The 19,478-nt window shown below is 33.9% G+C and overlaps 1 protein-coding gene across 1 annotated transcript in view; it reads right to left on the bottom strand.

Moving 5' to 3' along the window:
- Positions 1 to 13,081: 13,081 nt before the first annotated feature.
- Positions 13,082 to 19,478, bottom strand: part of LOC110382702 (uncharacterized) — a 73,269-nt gene continuing 66,872 nt past the window's right edge. The window contains exons 5-8 of the mRNA XM_049848972.2: positions 18,770 to 18,857; positions 17,718 to 17,817; positions 16,934 to 17,063; positions 13,082 to 14,889 (exon numbers count right to left, since the gene is read on the bottom strand). Coding sequence (XP_049704929.2) covers positions 14,682 to 14,889; positions 16,934 to 17,063; positions 17,718 to 17,817; positions 18,770 to 18,857 — 526 coding nt within the window. The 3' untranslated portion in view covers positions 13,082 to 14,681. The remainder of the gene's footprint in view (positions 14,890 to 16,933; positions 17,064 to 17,717; positions 17,818 to 18,769; positions 18,858 to 19,478) is intronic.

Raw genomic sequence — 19,478 nt, 5'->3', positions numbered from 1 at the left:
CAATCTGAAATGATGCATTTTGGACTATTTTGGCAAATTGGTTGATGTGTTCATCATTTTGGAACAGGTTATAGGCCAGTCTAACCAGGGTATCGGGTTGCCCGGGTAACTGGGTTGAGGAGGTCAGATAGGCAGTCGCTTCTTGTTAACCACTGGTACTCAGCTGAATCCGGTTAGACTGGAAGCCGACCCCAACATATGTAGTTGGGAAAAAAGGTTCGGAGGATGATGATGATATAGGCAAGTCAAAGCGCGCAAATCGATCGATCATAAGGTTCAGCAAAGCTTGGTGCTTTCGGTAAGTCTTGGATGCCATTTGAACAACTTTGGCAGTCGTTTATCCGGTAATCAGAAGCCAGAAAATCTGACCAACCAGTAAGGGTAAGGTATATGCATAATATAGGTAGAAGAAAATGAGGACATAAGTATCTTCAAAAAAGTACTTTAAATATTCTCTTTCGCAGACAATCACCAAGATCCCAAGACGAAATAAAAGGAATAAAACATATGCCTAGTAAACAGACGGTAACTGTGTCACGTTACATAACAGAACTTTAGGAAGTGAAGTTACCGAGCTCGTTCAATGCAGTTTAAAGGTGGAGACATATTTATTCGAGCTGAAAGTGGCGAAGTATTCGAACGACATGAAGCTTATATTAAACTTTGAAAGCTTGTTGAATTTTTGGAATAGAAAGAACTTCAGATATGCTGTGGCTATGTTCCAAAGCGTTACCGCGGCCCTGGTACATAAGAGGCCTACGACGGAACACGACGGTTTTTAGTCAGTAAGAGTCCGACACTCCCTTACGCATTGCATGTTGATAAAGGCAGTGTGATAAATGTGTAGTACTTTCCGTTTGTCGAAGATATACATACGTGTATAGTTCGCTACAGAGTCTAACTAGATGTCAGTTGTCACTCAGATACACTCGCGTGCATTATATTGATTCGATCTTCTTCGCAAATGTGTCTTGTTATTTTCTTGACTACGTGTTGCTATGTATTTCCCTTTCTATCTAATGCCTATACCCACGTTGTTATAATTTATAAGCATTGCCAAGTACCATGAAAATGTGCTCAGCCATTGCCCGTTTCAGACTCGCGAATCAAACATGGTCATTAGAACGGTACTAAAGGTAATTTTTTTCATTATGTAGGTCATTCACTATTATTTGACCAAAACATAGATGTCAATGAACTTTAATAAGCCTAATCACTTGATCCGTCACTATTGACCGAAAAACACACATTCACATATTACAAAATATAGATGATTAATACCAATCCTCTATAACTACAAACGAAACTACACTTTATTGTCTCAAAAATAAAGTTTAAAATAAAAATTGCAATACTAATGAAGATAAATACGTCAACTTTAAAAACTGTTTAAGAGAATTTCGACTGTGTTGCTTAGAAAATAGAGTTGAAAATTCTATAGCAGCTGTACAGGTCAACTTTCTACCAAGAAAGTGGTGGGGACAGTTTTAAAACCGGATTCGTTTTCGTCCGCAAATGAGTCATTGATCTTGATATTTTGTCAACAATGACTTTTTGCGAAAAATTCGTGAGTGACTCATTGACTCTTGGACATGGTAGGTGAACATAGAGGATTCTGAAATTGTAGTTCTGTTATTGTGGTTAAATGCTACCTTCTTTTGGTGGTAGGGTAATTAAGTAGGTAACTTAAACATTAGCCCCCTTACTTATAAAATCTCTAATCACATTCTAAGCAACATTTTAACTTAAGCATGTTAAGACATGCTTAAGCAACGTTTCTGAGTAAGAATTTTCTTAAACAGCCCTAAAGTATTACTTATATTTAATTCACGTTTATAAGTAAGGCCGTAGGTTATATGCTTGTGTTTTGTAGCAAATGCAATATCTAAATTGATGTATAGTCTATACACAGCAAGCATAGTACCTCATACAGTAAAGAGGTACTACGCTTGCTGTGGTCTTTCCTAAGAAGGGTTACCGATCATTGTATAATCAAATAAAACCCTGACAGCCTTACCTACTTATAAACGCAAATTAAATAATAAGTAATACTTAAGGGCTGTTTAAGAAAATTCTTACTTATAAACGTTGCTTAAGCATGTTTTAACTAACATTTAATCTTTATTTTTGACTTTAAGTAGTGATTAGTTAAAACGTTGCTTAGAAGGTGATTAGATTTTTTTTATAAGTAAGGGGGTGCATCTTTAAATCTTTATTGCAAAGAAAAAAGCAATAATCTGTCTTATGGAACTGTAATTAGTTAAAAAATAAACAAAAGGAATTGAAATGTTTATTATTAGATAAATTAGTAAAAGTATGGCATAGAATAACCAGATTTTTGTTCTTCATGAAACATTACTTAAACATGTTGATACCAAGATAAATAGAAATAAAGAGTCATCGGTAAAGACTTAACAACTTGTTACTCTATAAGAAAACACATAAATAGACCACAAGTTTGTACTAATAAAATACAAGTTAACACAAATAGAACAAGGGTTACTCCACTTCTTACTACTCGCCTACGCTTTGTAAACGATATAGGCAGAGCCGGATTTACTCAATACTCAATACTCAATAACTTTATTGCATTCCATAATGTGTACAGGCTGGTGGGTAAAATTAAAAGAAACAATTATGGACCCTGTCGGGCACAGCAAAGTTAGTTTTTAGAGGAGAGGACGAAGAGCGCTTTTTAAACATAATTATATTGAATTAAATGTAGAAAATCTTATTATATTTAGATATTTGAGTAGGTATTATTTCTGTGTAGATTTATTTACATTTTACTTATTTATTATTTATTAAATTTATATTCGTTTATTTATATATTATTAATTTATATTATAAATATTCTATATTATGTATTAATCGTTATTAATTATTTTATTTATTTATATTTATTTATAAATTAGCTGTAGTTTTTTTTTTATTTATAACTCAATAGTAAGAATCTAATTAAAGGTATTGCACGGTAAGTAAGGTAATTAAATTGATATATTAAGTACTGCTTGTTTATTCCAGTTATCCTAGTTTCCCTAGTTGGTCCCTATTTATCTTTGAAATATTCGTCAATTGTGTAGTAGCTTTTATCTAAGAGAAATCGTTTTAGTTTATTGGTAAATATATTATTTGATTCAGTGTTTTTTATGTATTCTGGTAATTTATTGTAGATTTTAATGGATGTAACAAACGCACTAGAGGAATGCATATTTAATCGTGAGGTTGGTAGATTGAGTCTATTTCCATGTCTAAGTTTGTGTTTTGTTTGGATGTCTGCTCTTTTACTGTAGAATTGTGGGTGCTTCCTTACAAATTTGCAAATTTCAAATATACAATGTGTCCCGGGGATAAGTGACCGCCCGAAATTTTTTGAATATTTGTACAAAATTAAGGATAATTTCTTTTATATTTTTGAAAAAAATCATTAAAAAAAAATTATTGTCAGGCCTCTTAATAACAGGCTTTGCCCTTTTTTTTTCAAATTTCAACTGACTGTATTTTTGCATTTGTTTGAAATAGCAGCAAACATTGTTGTGAGCTATTGTAGGAAATATCATGTAGTTTATTAATAAATTAAAAGAAAGTGATATTAAGGGGGCATTTATTGGACTTATTTTGAAAAAACTGAAAAAAAGGCGTTATTTTCTTTGAATTTTTATTTTCTTTTTTTTCTAATAAATGTTTTATTACATTTTTGTTATGTTTGATAATTTTAATTGATAAACTATGATGTCGGCTAGTCAATAAAAAAAAGAATTTAAAAAAAGATAAAAACTTAGGAAATATCTTAAAAAACTGCAGCACGTCACAGTATTTACTAAAAATCATTAAAAAAAAACCAAAGGCGGTAAGTCCCAAATATAAAGGAAATTATCCTTAATTTTGTACAAATATTCAAAAAATTTCGGGCGGTCACTTATCCCCGGGACACATTGTATAGAGGCAGGGTAGTGTTAAGATGTTTAGTTTTTTGAAATGTGGTTTACATGAGTCGGTGTCTTCAATGTTGGTTAATATTCTTATAAGTTTCTTATGTATTGTAAATAGTGAAGGTGAAGATTTATCTCGAGGGTAGGGGTCCAGGGCCCCGATTCTCCAAATTTTACTTAAGCGTCATTCGATTCACGTTCGACTCGATTCGACTGAGATCCAATCCCGACTCGATTACGATTGAAGCGTATGTGGCATTCCGCTATTTTTTCTTTGAAATAAACGTTTTTATCCTTTTCTGTCATTCAATAATGAATCATTTGTCTGCAAATGATTTACGATTGCAAAATGATTGAACAGCAAACTACCGTATAGACCAAAATCACCAAAATAGCAGACCAATCGCACACCAATCAAATGTCAATCGAATACGATTGGTCTTTTATTAGTAGCAGAATGCCCGATATGGTTAAAACTGCTATTGCGATCATATTGCGATTCGATTTCGATTCGATTTTGACATTATTAACTTAGGAGAATCGGGCCCCAGGTGTTTGCTGTGAGGGGGGCCCAAAAATATAAGATATCTATTTGGTAATGCCATGATTTGGTATTATCTAGACTATTGAATTAATCATCTAAGCCAAACGATGAAGTTTTAGCTTAAGTCACGCATGAAGTTGTCAGCCCATTAACCTGAAAAGGACGTCTAGCTGCACCCTATGAAATAAACAGCAGATAATGTTTGGTTTCTTAGCTAATCTTACAGTAAAAACTTTTTGAAAACCCTAAAGTAAGTTATAGGTAGTCCATCAGTAAGTCAATAACCCGTTTTCATAGCATAACTTTTTGAAAATTCATTGACCTAAAGTTCGTATTAATCAGTAAGTTAATGTAATATAAATGAAAGTCCTGCATGTCGATTCTATAAAATATCACAACTCACTTCGACATCACTCTCACTTCGACTTCGATCTAAAGGTAGAATTCCGTGGACGCGACAATAGTCAACCTATGAAAATGTATGGCACCGTTGCCGAGGCCCGTGACAGTCGCGCGCGGCCGACGAATTTCGTAAGCTGCTCGCGGCATTGTCAACAATTTAATTCTGGTTTTACTAAAATTCTATAGATGTTATTAAGCGCTAGACCATGTTGAGAAGCGTACGGCCGCGAGCGGCTCACGAAATTCGTCGTCCGCGCGCGACTGTCGCGGCCCTCGGCAGCGGTGCCATACATTTTCATAGGTTGACTTTTGTCGCGCGCGGCTGCGACAATCGCGACCCACGGAATTCTACCTTAAAGTTTCGTGACTGACATTGTCAAACTACACTAGCGCTACACTATCGAGCGTGTTGACAAGTTGAACTAAATTAAAGTCGAGATTTTGACAGATCTGCCAAAATCTGTCTATCTATAGGGGAGGTAGGGGAGAGATGGGCAGTTGGGAGACATGATCAAATCAGAATAAAAGGGGGGTCCTTTTATTCTGATTTGATCATTTATCTGATTTAAAAACTATGATCAAATCAGAATAAAAGGACCCCCCTTTTATTCTGATTTGATCATAGTTTTTTTTTTATTGGGTAGTTTACGTTACCGACTGGTAACGGTGTTCATCCATAGACTATCTGTCATTTCTGTGAGTTGTCAAGAACAAACACTCGTAAAAGTACTTAAATATTTTGTTGCGGTTTCGGATCGTTATAAAGAGAAAACTAATGAAAGGTATGTGTATTTTCTATTATTAATGATTGATTGTCAAAATCTCCAGTTACGATTATAGTAAGTCGATGCAATCCACACCTATTATACCTCTAGAAGAGGTACTACAGCAATAGTTTATGGGCCCCACGTTTTTATTTTAGTCTAATATGACTGGACCACCTACGTAGGTTGACAGGTAAGTAACTATTTTTATTTTCTAGTTTTCAGTGCACATAAGATAAAACCGTTTTACTTAAGTTTTTACCGATTTTTTTATAAACTAAGTCAAAGTGTCCAATGCTCCCTATGGTAGGGAGACTTGGACATACCATGTAATGTATAATTTGTAAATTTTGTTCTTCTTCTTCAGTGAAAATTTGTGAGGTTATAAATCTGCGCTAAAAATCCTTTATAGAATCTTGTTTCAGGTACCGTTGCCAACTTGATCTAGGGACTCCATATTTATCAGCTGTTAATTTTATTTTTAACCTTTTGATACCTCTTGTATTGCTCGTTATATTAAATCTTTAGGAATTTCCGGTCGCAAACCATTCTTTTAACCCCGACGCAAAACGACGGGTGTTATAAGTTTGACGTGTCTGTGTGTGTGTGTGTGTATGTGGCATCGTAGCTCCCAAACGGATGATCCGATTGTAATGCGGTTTTTTTTGTTTAAAAGGAATGTCATTCGGGAGTGTTCTTAGCTATGTTTGGTGGAAATCGGTTCAGGTCTTCAAGATCATCAGCTCGTTTGTTAGGTGTGATAGGAATGTTACACGCTCAGTTTACTTGCAAGCATATGTGGGATCTAAAATTTGAAATACTAATGTCTTCTGGAACCACTGAGCTGGTCTGCTGTTAGGACACGAAGATAGGAGACGTAACCCTGAACTGCCTTTTAGTAAACCCATCGAGTTTGGGCTCGTTTAATTTGTCTTGACTAGTTTTCTTCATGTTTCTAATTGACGAGAACCTAATGCTGGAAATGGGATGTGGCGGATGAAACCCTAGAATGGTATATAACCCTGGATCAACAAAGGTCCATCTTTATTGTTTCTCAATCTGTGCAATTCTCCCAGAGCCAGTTTGTCATGAGGATTGTTAAACAGCTTCCTTTGGCTGAGATCGCATAATATAGCGAACCCATCATAAAAAGAAGGAAAAATTAAGGAGCTCCTTTAACACTAGAAAGACCGAAATTTTGAACTACCTACAAAGACCAAGTGGGGTCAAATGACCCATTCATGGGTTGTAATGTTTTATTCGTGTATTATGGTTTTATTTTTTATTGATTAACATCTAATAGAAAATAAAAGACCTTAATAGTAATTAAACATCCATTATGTGTTATAAAAATGAAAAAAATGGGCAGATTTTTGATTTTTTAGCTCCTTGTTTACATTACAAGAACCACACAAAGGCTTTTACAACTAATACAAGATTTGTTGTTTTGTCTGCATTTTTGCACGTAACAATGACGTGACACCGTTTTCTCTTTTCGCTACGTTCTTCTTCAGGGTCTGGGGTATGCTATTATCGGGCTGTGAAGTACCTAGATGGCGTCATCAGGGAGTGGGAATCTCGGGCGATAAACTCCCTTGCCAAGTCAAGAATGACCTTTTTTTTCTCGGATTTTTGTACAAAATCCAAGAATTGATTGGTGCCAAATTCATAATATCATGAAACACTTGTCAGGGCCAACGAGCAGAAGGTGCTTTGACACCATATTTCTTGGTCATTTGATCAATAACATCCAGGTACTCCAAATTTCGTAGCATTGTGAAACTTCACCGTGTTCGGCTTCTTTTTTGCTTCTTCTGGATCAACAAATACATAAGAGTGAAGTGAACTAAGAATCATAACTGATTTTGAAGGTTTTCCTTGTAAGTGCGCAGGTTTCAGAGTTGTGAATATGTGTTTCATATAAACTGAGGGTTGCATTTTTTTATAGTAGCTAGAATATCTAATCGTATTTTGTTTACCGTGCCAATTATTGATGTACGTTTTTCAATTAGTTTTTTGATAAGCTTACACTCATAAAAAATATATCAGTTGTTATATTTCGACCACTATTCAAGTATGAGTCCATTAGTCGCAATACAACGCACTCGCCTAAACTTTGATTTTGTGGATGGCCTTCATATGGGAAATGGGATGGCCTTCTCTCCCTAAATATGGGAAACCATTACATAAGCACTTTGAATCAACATCAATGTAAATATTTTAATTTAACTACCCACAATACGAGTATATTCAACGAATTTACAAAGCACGCACGTAGTGGTGTCAAATGACCACAGCGGTCTTTCTAGGTAGATGATAATTTTTAATTCGTATTTATCTTGCTACCGGTATCGACACATCAGAATAGTGTAAAGAATGACGAAATATTAAAAGTCATAAATCCACAGCGATTTCAATGCTTTGGTTTTGAAAATATGATTGATCAAAAACTTCATTGGGGTCATTTGACCACTCTGGTCTTTCTAGTGTTAAAAAACCATGAAATAAAATAAAATTATAAATTTAAAAAAACCCCCGACCCAAAAAAAGTACGCAATTATTATGACAAAATGTTATAAACGATAAACCCTATAAAAAGCAAAAAATAACTTTAAACACTACGTAAGTACCAACTAAAGCATGTCAGACTAAACAAAATTTTGACGTGTCGACGGTTTTATTTAAACCGTTTAAATATCTCGTAATGTTGAAACTGATTGTAATTTTTAGGATAGCTCTTTGATTTTATCTAGCCAAACATAAGAAATGGCAATAAAAGTTGATTATCTGTAAAATCTGATTTTTTATGCAATAAATGTGAAAAAGTGCCCATCCCTCCCCTACCTCCCCTAAAGTATGAAATGACATTACGAATCGAAGTGAAATGCGAGTTGTTGATCGAGTTTTATAGAATCGCAGGACTGGATCTTGGTTTACTTGAGTTTTATTATTTACAGTACACATGCAATGTCCCGAGGGTACATTAGATGATAACCGATTACAACGGAAGCTATATTAACGTACTAATTAGTGATGTTATAACAGTTAATAATAGTTTTCACAGTACAGGGCCCCGGCACCCCAAATACGGCCCTGGACTGTTGACTAAAAACAAAAGAAAGGCGGCGTTGTATTGACAAAATGTAACACAGAAGATGGACAAAAGGTCTGTAGCCTTTGCATAAAAGGATTGGGGTCACATTTAGTTTGTGGACAGGCGACCCCAAGGGATATGCGTGATTGAAATAGAAAGACGGGTATATTTTTGGTTACAGGTGAACTTTTTGTGGGTCACAATGTATTCTATATGTTTGCTAATATATGTATTTATTTTTTAAGGTATGTATCTATGGGCCATTGTTGCCTAACTGTAAAAGATTAAATAAAATAAATAAAGCTGAAGAGTTGGTTTGTTTGAACGATCTTTCAGTGTTAGATAGCTCATTTATCGAGGAAGGCTAAGCTACTTTTCATCCGGGTGCGTGAAGTAGTCTCCACGGGACGTTGTTAAAACTGGAAGAAGCTAGTAATTATACAAATACTTTTACAAAGACTTTTATTTTAAGAGTACTCATTACTTTTAAAAAAGTGCTCTATTTGTTAAAGAAACAACAGCAAAAATACTTTGTCTTAAAAAAAAACGTAAAAAGAATTTATATTTATAAAGAATGCCATTTTTGGACAAAAACAGACATATTTATACTTAGCAGATTGTTGTACGAATAAATCGAGTACCACGACTAGGAATGATTTTTCTCACTTCAAAATACTTATTGATATTAATTATTACACAGCATGAGCGGAGATTCAGGCGCCTTATTGTAGGTCCAGTGACTTATGGTAGGCGTGATTAAAACGATTAGTTACTAGAACTAACGAGACGTTCGGGTTCCTTGAAGAATCAAGAACAATTTGTCAAAGATAGACGGACTCTCAACAAATGCTACTGAGTCCCTACCTATACCACTGTTTCATATTTAGCAAGCTGACTTGATCTGACATAAAAACATATTTTTATCACCTGTTTTCCTACTTATTCTTTTACGAAAAACAATAGCAATAATATTAACAATAGCACAAAGCCTTTCAGCTTCAGGATTGACATCTACTTACTGTGAACGGTTTCTGTTAGTTACCCGAAGGCGGTAATATCGTTTCAGGAAAAAAGAAATAAATAATAAATGTGTAAGAAGTAGCGGATATTTATAGGTGAAACTAGTTGTTTTTCGTGGCTTCACTGGCATTTGTTTCCTGTAAAAAAGTCGTGGTAGCCTAGTGGGTAAAGAGCCAACCTCTCGAGGATGAGGGCGTGGGTTCGATTCCAGGTCAGGCAAGTAGGTACCAATGCAACTTTTTCTTTCTTTCTTCTAGTCAGAAGCCAGTAAGTCTGACGCCAGTCTAACCAAGGGGTCTCGGGTTGCCCGAGTAACTGATGTAAAGCACTGGTACTCAGCTCAATCCGCAAACTGGAAGCCTCGGGCTCCAAAGCAAAGGCTCTTGAGATGATGATGACTGGCGTTTGTTTCGTTTTATTTATTAGTGGTCGCAAGTGTCACTTATATGCATGAGGATCCCTTGTTGATTCCTTGGTTGAACAAAGTCACTTTGTGGCTTGTGTGGTAAGAAACACTAACAAAGCTGCCGGGAATCTAATAGTTGCTGGAGTTATACATAGATACTGGTTTTTCAAAAATTATCTTTTTCCCCTCTATCTGGTGAATTGTCACTGCAGTCGATAATTGGTGGCTATACAATCCCCGTTAATCCTTAGATTAAAGTTAATTTTTATTAACGCACCAAACGGCTCGATATATTTACTGTGTAGGTACGTAGCTACCTAGAATAATAGGTATACACTTGAAAATGTAGATTAGGCCAGACCCTTCTTAAAAATTACCTGAAGTAGTTCTCTCAACTCTCAATAGAAGTCAAGGTCAAAATTATATACATAGCGCAATGGAGTACATAACTAATCTCCCCAATAAAATAACAAGACAATCCCAAGAGCAAGGATGTTACACAAACAAACGATTTCCCTAAGCTTTGTAATTTACTCGTAATAATCTTAATTAATATCGTTCATGAGCTGAATTTCAATCAAGGATTAGTTTATCGCGAGCCGTGTTGGTTTAGAAGCCTTTATCTACATGACAATGTTAAGTAGCGTAATAATTAATTTTGTCATGATTAAAATACTGTTAATCTATTTGTATTGGTGTTATATCAATTTCCCGTTGTTTTATGGGCGTCCTGTATAAACTGCCCAATTATTTTGGGGTCGGTTTCCAGTCTAACTGGATACCACTGCTATCAGTGCTTTACACGGAGCGACTGCTTATCTGACCTTCTCTACCAGTTACGCGCGCAACCCGATACCCCTGGGTGCCAAATTTACTGCCATCTGACTACCCGTAACGACTGCCAAAGATGTTAAAATGAGAGTTAGGCCTTACAGTTTCTCGTGGCCTCCGAATCACGGTCGTTGGTGTTTAAGAAATACTTAGAAAAGTTGCATTTAGGTTATATTTAGAGTTGAAGTTAGGACTTGCAACTTTAACAACAGTGTTTTAGACCACTAAGCCATTTCTCTGAATACAATAATTACTCATATCTTACCCTATTGTTTTATATAGTAATTTATTATCCTCAAATTCTAAGAAGGGATCAGTCGAACAATCTAATATTACAAGGGACCTTAATTTGATTATTAATATTTTATTGAATTATACAAGCGAGTAAATGTGGATCTAACAAAATTAAATTTGACACGTTTGAGCTATCGACATGTGCAAAACGATTTAAGTACAGTCAGTAAAAAAGTCAATTAACTTAGATAGTTGTATGTTGTATATATATTTATTATTAAGTTATTGTAAAAAGTTATTTGTAATTAAAAAACTTCGTTTGCATAAATAGACTGTTAAAAAAAAAAAAAAAATAACTTAGATAGATGATTAATGCAAAAAAATAAATAAAATTAATCTGCTTGGCCTTTTTCCAAAATATATAAAAATAATTATCTTGTCATGCCTGTCTCTTTCATAACATGTTGGGTCAGCTCCCAGTTTTAACCACACGCATGGTTTACAAGAAGCCTATCTGAACTTGTCAACCCAGTTATCTGGACAACTCGATACCTCTCGGTATCAATATCTGATCAAACTAAAATAACCAGAATACCAAAGAGTTAAACATTTTATTTAAGAGTTAAACGATAACAGTCCCTGGACATAGCTTTTGAGTTTAGATTTTTATGGTATTACTATAAAAAAGTTAAACAGACAATAGTCACCTTAAGAAAATTGATCATACAACGTTTTCGAAAGCACGTGACGCGCCTATCTTTTTTGTGGTAAGACCATACTTATTAAGTGTCCAGGAATTTTCCTAAACTTTTGTTACTGACATTACCCCTGTCATCAATACGACATACGTCCCTTTTGTCCGTAGATATTGTTTGATCTAAAACTAATAATAACTCGATTAAATATTCAAATAGTACCTTATACGTCTGTTTACAATACCCTTTGTTTAGACTTGTTTGTTTACTAAACGCAGTGGTTAGTTTACAAATCCATTTTATTAAATTAACTGGGCTTGTAGTGTAAAATTCGGGGCTGTTTATGAACCTCTTCTTGGCTTTGCAGTTCCCTTAACCAATCCATTAATTAATGAAACCCAGCCTGTATATATGTTAATTAACTATTTTAATACTGACTAAGACCCATTACATTTTTATTATTTTAGATTCATTGACAAAAATGCAGGTTGCAGTGTAAGAATAATTGAATGAAAACATCATCATATTTTGACTCTAAAATCACAATAGTTTTAATGTTTTCAATAATGATAAAAAAACTATGCTAATACAGGAATTTTATCCAGGTAAAACTGCAAGAAACAAGTAACTAGTTCCTTTATTCTCGTGAGCAAAAAGTTTATTGTTGAAAGCATTTTTACAGCCGATGAAAACTTTTTAATTACTTTTTAATGCTTTTGTTTGGCAATTTGGCTGGCGGATATATCCGGATAAGCCATATCTTTACCCGGGGGTATCATAAAAAGCCGGGTATGATATTGGTGAACCTTTTATTATCACCTACATTATATCCCTGTTAATGAAGGATTATGACAATTTAAATGATGATATATTTCCAAATGAATATAATTCCTGTCCGCGGATTTGTGAAAAAGTATGAAAATAAAATGGGAGGAAACTGGAAAAACAAAAAGTTTGTATGGATGGATGTTTGTTCCTCTTGCACGCCAAAAATACTGGATGGTTTTGATGAAACTTGGCACTAATATAGCTTATAATGATCGAAATTATATATAGAGTACTGTTTGTGTCTCTCTGGGAAGTAGTACCGTTCCGGGTGTAACGGTCCGGGTGTAAGCTAATATCAGATGTAGAACAAAGAAACAATAGTATTGATCAACAAATTTTATTTCAATCTACATAATTTTACTTGATTATGACTACAACAGTATATTTCATTATTATACACACAACACCACGACTTTAGTCTTTCTTATTGACATTATTAATTCAATATACACACACTCAAACAATATTCAAGTAGAATATAAAAATTGAGGGAAAAGACACAGTATGCAAGAAAAAAAAAACTATTTACTACTATTTTTAAATGAATTTTGCACACAAGGCATCCTCAAATTCATAAAGTTATACATTACAACTATGTATAAAAATATTTTGAGCATTACATATTACACTGTCTATAAGTATTTTGAGCATTGGTATCACTATTAACAAAAAAGATCGGTTCTTGCTGTCTGCTTAGATTTTTAAAACTACACAAGGGATTTTATTTCGATTTTTTTATAATAGATAGAGTTATTTAAAAGGAAACTTCTTGTATGTAATTTACAACCTCACGAAGTCGGACGGGAGTTGCTAACAAAACTTACCAAACTCTTGTCGGCTGTCGGGTAAAACTTAAAAAAATCCTCATAAAAAGTAAAAAATGATATTTTACACGAGTGTGTGTATATTTAAATTAACAAATAAATTAAACAATCACACAGTGATAGATTACAATATTAAATAAATCTGTAATATGTGCATCATCGGTCGCCTGGCGGCCATTTCGGAAAATCTAGCTTCGTGATTGGCTAGATTCAAAATGTTCGATGTGTATGCGCATATTAGAGTACCAAGATTTTTTTTGTTAATTATATTAATAATATTTATTTTTAACAGAAAGTTAGTTACGAAATAAATAAATTACTTAAGATTAGGTTTCGTTTTATACACAAGACGTTATAGTACAAATATAATTTTTATTATAATAATTTTGAAAAAGGAAAAAAATCGGATTACATGGAATAAATGATTATCCGATTTTTTTATACATCTTAGTTATTTGAACAGACTACGGTGGTACAGCTCATTTACCTTTGTAAAATCTAGATCGAAAATAAAATAGTACAAAAGAAACCATATTTTTAAAGATTTAATTAATTATTTAATTAATTTTACCAAAATAAATAAATAAACAATTCAAATAATAAGTTAAAAAATAATTTAAACATTTTCACACAATCACACAATAAATTACATTCACACTTCAAAAAAATAAATTAAATAAGAATTTATAACTATTTTTTACAACAATAAATAAATTAAAAGTTTCTCATCAATAATAATTAGGTGAATAAAAATGCACGAAAATTATTTTGTGATGTAACATGGGTGACTAATTGACTGCAAAACTGTAAAAAAAACTAGTTTGTTACTAAATAGTAAATGAATAGAATAACTATCAATTTTATTCACAATTTGAACCACTTACAAAAATGGCCAAAATATACCCCAACTTTTGAAACTTACAAAATAGTCTGTTTAATGTATTTTCCATAGTATATCTTCGGTTTCACAACTTGTATATTTTTACATAGGACATTTATAAAAAATTTTTATAACTGCAATTTCAAACCCTTTATAAAAATGGCCAAAGCACCTGAACTTTAATAAAAATTCATACCAGTCCATATCAGTTTAAAAAAGCTTGAAGTTTAGTGTATTTTCCTAGCAGTGACCAATTTATTGATATCATGGTAGGCTGCGACCATGGTATGTGTTTTGGGCGCGTTGGCTGTGCAAGTAGGGTAGGCGTACATGCAATCCGAAGCCTCTTGGCCTCTCCGAGCTGCCTTCATGTATTTGAAGAATCGAAGGATCTCTGGGTTGTCGGAAACTGGCCGACGGAGTTCGTTTAATTCTCTGTGAACATGGAAAAATAGTTTTTATTGTTTTGGGAATACGACTTAAAATTCTCTCTCTCTTGCTCTTTTTGAGGATTTTTTGTAGTTTGTTATAATTGTTTTTAGTTGTATATATAAGTTTATTTTTACTTCATGTAAATATGTTCTAATTAAATATAGTATAGATAGATATACTAATATTATCAGCTTCGTTTATTTGTTTGCTCAAAAGCTAATCTCAGGAATGGCTGGTTCGATTTGAAAAAAAAAATCAGTGTTAGATAGATTTATCGAGGAAGACCCTTCCCACGGGATGCGGGTAAAATTACTGGCAGAAGCTAGTATTTTAATATTTATTTGGAAAATTGCAATTTTTTAAGCAAACGTTCATTCAATTGAGATTCGCTTGTCAATATTCAATATTTCCTATTATTAAATAAGTAGCTTCTGTCAGTGGTTTTACCTGTTTCCTGAGGGAAGTCAAACCGGCATAAAGTAGAAAATAACAAAGATGGAATTCTTTAAGTGTTTTCTTAAGCTGAACTAGGTTTATTCAAATCGGGTAAATTCTATAAATGTTTTCAGGTAATATAGGAGGTAAGGTTTTTCTTATCCTCTCGAGTACTAAACTAAAGTAGACCAAATTATTTAAATGTCTCTCATTTTGGCCGTTAAGCGACCCCTGGGTATTCAGATTTTTTGGACCCATTTCAGGAGAAATCTTGTTTTTCGTGACTAATGTGCCATTTAGCGAATAAATGGAGGTGTCCCGTTGAGACTTAGGTATTTTGGTTTCAGGTATTTTTTGAAAAAGAGAATATTTTTAGCATAGGCGATAAATTTGAAAGAATTGAGAGTGGATGCTATTTTTAAAATTCATACATCAACACACTAATATTATATAGACGTGAAAGTTTGTATTCGTCTACGTTTGGATGGTTGCTACTCTCGCATACAAAAACTACTGAAGGATTTTGATGAAACTTAACACTAATTAGCACGAGTGAGAATAATTATGCTACTTTTTATCCAGGTGCCTGAAGTAGTTCACCCGTGACCCGGGTCATATTCAAAAGTTTGCTACTGGTGACTGCAGAACAAACAATATAGAACACAAGTGTGCACACTTAAGGCATCAAAATGGCAGATTTCATCATCATCAGCCTATCGCAGTCCACAGCTGGACATAGGCCTCTCCAAGTGCACGCCACTGAGATCGATTTTCGGCTGCTCGCATCCAGCTATTTCAGATTTCTATGGCAGATTTCAGAGCGGCAAAATTATTTTAAGAATGCATAGAATGCATAGCATTCTTAAAATAATTCGGCAAATAAAGAACATTTATTTCTTTTTATTTCAATTATTTGTTTGTTCCTGTATTTCCTTTTGAATTTTTCCATGTGTGTTAATTAATTAAAGTGCAGTTGAAGGAAACTTTTCAGAATTCCGTTCAACGCATAAGTTCCAGTTAGGAAGCATCTCATTATACTGCATAAGTTGGAAAACTTAATTTGCATAATCCTTTAATGAGGTTTTGCGGCTGTTAGAGGAATGAGTCCGTCTTAGTTTTAGTTCGGAACTTAGACTGAGATTTCTAAGGAGTTAGTTTTCTAAGGAAATCTGTGAGCTAGAAGTTGTTGATGCTTCTTCACTTATTGTAAAGATAAATATGGTTAGGGGGAATAGAAGAATCTAGTAGATAAAAGTTGTTTAAAAGTATTTTATTTCATGCTAAAATTACTTTAATTGATTTCAAATAAACGATGCTACCTTTTCAAAAACACTTTTCCAAGCGTGAACTTAAAAAATTGTTTACTAAGTTAGCACTTTTATATATGACAGGAATTTAGATACGGAATAATTTTGACCAAAATATGGAGCTGGCTACTAGTGACAGCGCAATAGTCAAACGTTAACTTTACTTGAAAACTATTTATGTTGCAGAAAATAACGTGGTTAAGTGTGACAGAGGTATAAACCCTAATATTTTACAATTACAGAAAATATAAGATATCCCCACAATAATTACATGTGTAGTTTTTACATGATAATATAATACATACCTGCTCAACTGTGCCGATACTAAGTTGCTGTAGGGCGCGAATTTAGCTGGACTGGCGTACATCAGGCAGATCAGCTGTTCTCTGCAAGCCTCGATGTTCTCGTCTACTGAGTTCTCCGCTGGAGCAAGACCTGGAACATTTTAATATGAATAGTTTAGCTTTTTAAATTATCAGATACAAGTTTAGAGCACACTACACAGACCTGTCTATAGTTGATTTTGCTCATAAATCAGTATGAAAGTGAATGGAAGTACCTACACACGTTACAACGATGAGGAATTTGTTCGGCATCAAACCGACTCAAAACTTCGATTGAATTCAGGATTTAAAAAAAAAACCTACCAAGGGCCGACTAAATAGTCTGCAGTGAGTTTGAGACATCTTGGTTTTTGCTAAAGTAGCTTTTTAAAATTCGATACTCAATTGTTTATTTAGCAGTCCAAACTTTTTAATCGTAGAACCATTATATGGACGTTGGTTTTACACATATAACGATTATGAACAGTAATATGTAGTAATTTTTTTTCACAAGTATAAATAATATACATTTACTTACTTATAAAAAATATGCAATTGATATTGTAAACGATCATATTACTTGTCTTTCTTAAGTGAATGGCTGTATCTCGCATGATATGATTTTTCAGTGATCGGTGAATCGTTATTTAGATTCGTCCAACCAAACAAAAAATTCTAAGCTTACTTTATTCTATTGTATAGGGTATTATTTTTAAGCTTTATAAGCTTACTCTTATTGTATACGTTATTCTTGTCTGAAACTTACCGAGCCGTGCAAAGATACCATCGAGTCGCGATAGCAGCGGTGAGTAGAATGGATCGTAGTTGCTCAGTATCATAGAAGACGCTGGGATCTTTTGGAACACCTGCAATTTTAGAAATAAGGATTAAGATGTTTTAATAGATATTATGGAACTTAAAACAGGTAAATAACAGCTACATGTGTCAATCGATCTTAATGTTAAGCTATGCTTAGCTTGGTTGGTCTATGGGTAGTCGTTACGGCTAGTCAGAAGCCAAAAAGTCTGACATCCAGTCTTACCAAGGGGAATTGGGTTGCTCAGGTAACTGGGTTGAGGAGATCAGATGAGCAATGGCTCCATGTAAAATACTGATAATCAGCTGCATTTAGCCTTACTGGAAGCCGACCATACCATACTTGGTAAACGATAGGCAGATGATGCTATATCAATGATGTAACTTCCAAGATGTCCATTAATACTACTTCCAATAAACCACATCAATTTAGACCAAGATGATGTAGCATTGCTCCTACATCAAAGTGGTCTAAGCAGGCTGTTCATACTTACTCAAGATGATCAAACATGTCTGTCTGTCTTGTCCCCTTTGCTGTGGTATTAACACGCCATGTGCAAATGTTTGTCGAGACCAATGTTGGTGCTGATATTTGTTATTATAGGGTAAGTCTGTAATAGCTTATTGACCTGGATTTGATCTACGTCTTGAGAAATTATATTATTTACCCAGAACCCGTGAACCTATTTTTAATTATTTTTTTGACTTCATCATGTATTCTAATGAATACATAAATAAATAATGTCTGGACACATTTTCACACACGGTCGGTTAGATCCATGCTAAGTTATTAATTAACTTGTGTTATGGGTGCTAACACAACTGATAAACTACATATATACATATTGATAAATACATATTGTAACACCCAGACCACGGCCAACAAACAAGCTCTTCACACACATGTCGACCGAGCAAGCTCTTCACACACATCCCTACATACTTACTAACTATCGCCTTATTAATATTAGTGTAATAGTGATTAATGGTATTAAAAATTACCTTATAATTATTAGCCGTAGTCATCTGATTTTTATAGTAGCTGTTCTTTGAAGGCAGGAATCCAGTTTTCTGACCATCCACACCAAACCTGAAACATTATTCAATCATCTATTTCATTATCATCATCATCATTATCTCAGCCATAGGACGTCCACTGCTGAACATAGGCCGCCCCCTTAGATCTCCACAGATACCTGTCGATTCAGATGCAGGTCGCTCGACCTGCATCCAGAGTTTATTTACTCACTTTGAGAAAAAGAGAACGTCCTAAGTACATTTTTTATTGTTTCAAAATATTACGACAGCTGGTTTTATGAATATTTTATAAGAAACATCTGTTCTAAGAATATTATTATTGGGAACAAAGAGAATGTAAATAATTCAATCCTGTCAATTTTCCCGTATTTTCCTTGACTGACATTAAACCAATAATGTAATGAAAAGAGCAACAACAATATATTTTTTACAAAATTCTCTCTACATCTGACGATAAAAATTCTGTTATAGGTTTTCTTTGGGGAAAAAATTAATACTCGTAAATATGGAATTTAATTTCATGTAAGATTCAATAACAATTTTCTATGTATTTCTTCCTGTGTCGAATTTTCTTATTAATATTAGTACAGGGGAAAAATTCTAAGATAAGGAAAAAAAGCACATGGATCTGTCTTATGGATTGATCGACTTTAAGTCGAAGTTGAGCCATGAT

The sequence above is a fragment of the Helicoverpa armigera genome, chromosome 21 (assembly GCF_030705265.1).
Source record: "Helicoverpa armigera isolate CAAS_96S chromosome 21, ASM3070526v1, whole genome shotgun sequence".
NCBI lineage: Eukaryota > Metazoa > Arthropoda > Insecta > Lepidoptera > Noctuidae > Helicoverpa > Helicoverpa armigera.
The sequence above is the reverse complement of the archived record's forward strand: the minus strand, read 5'-3'. Positions and strand labels throughout refer to the sequence as shown.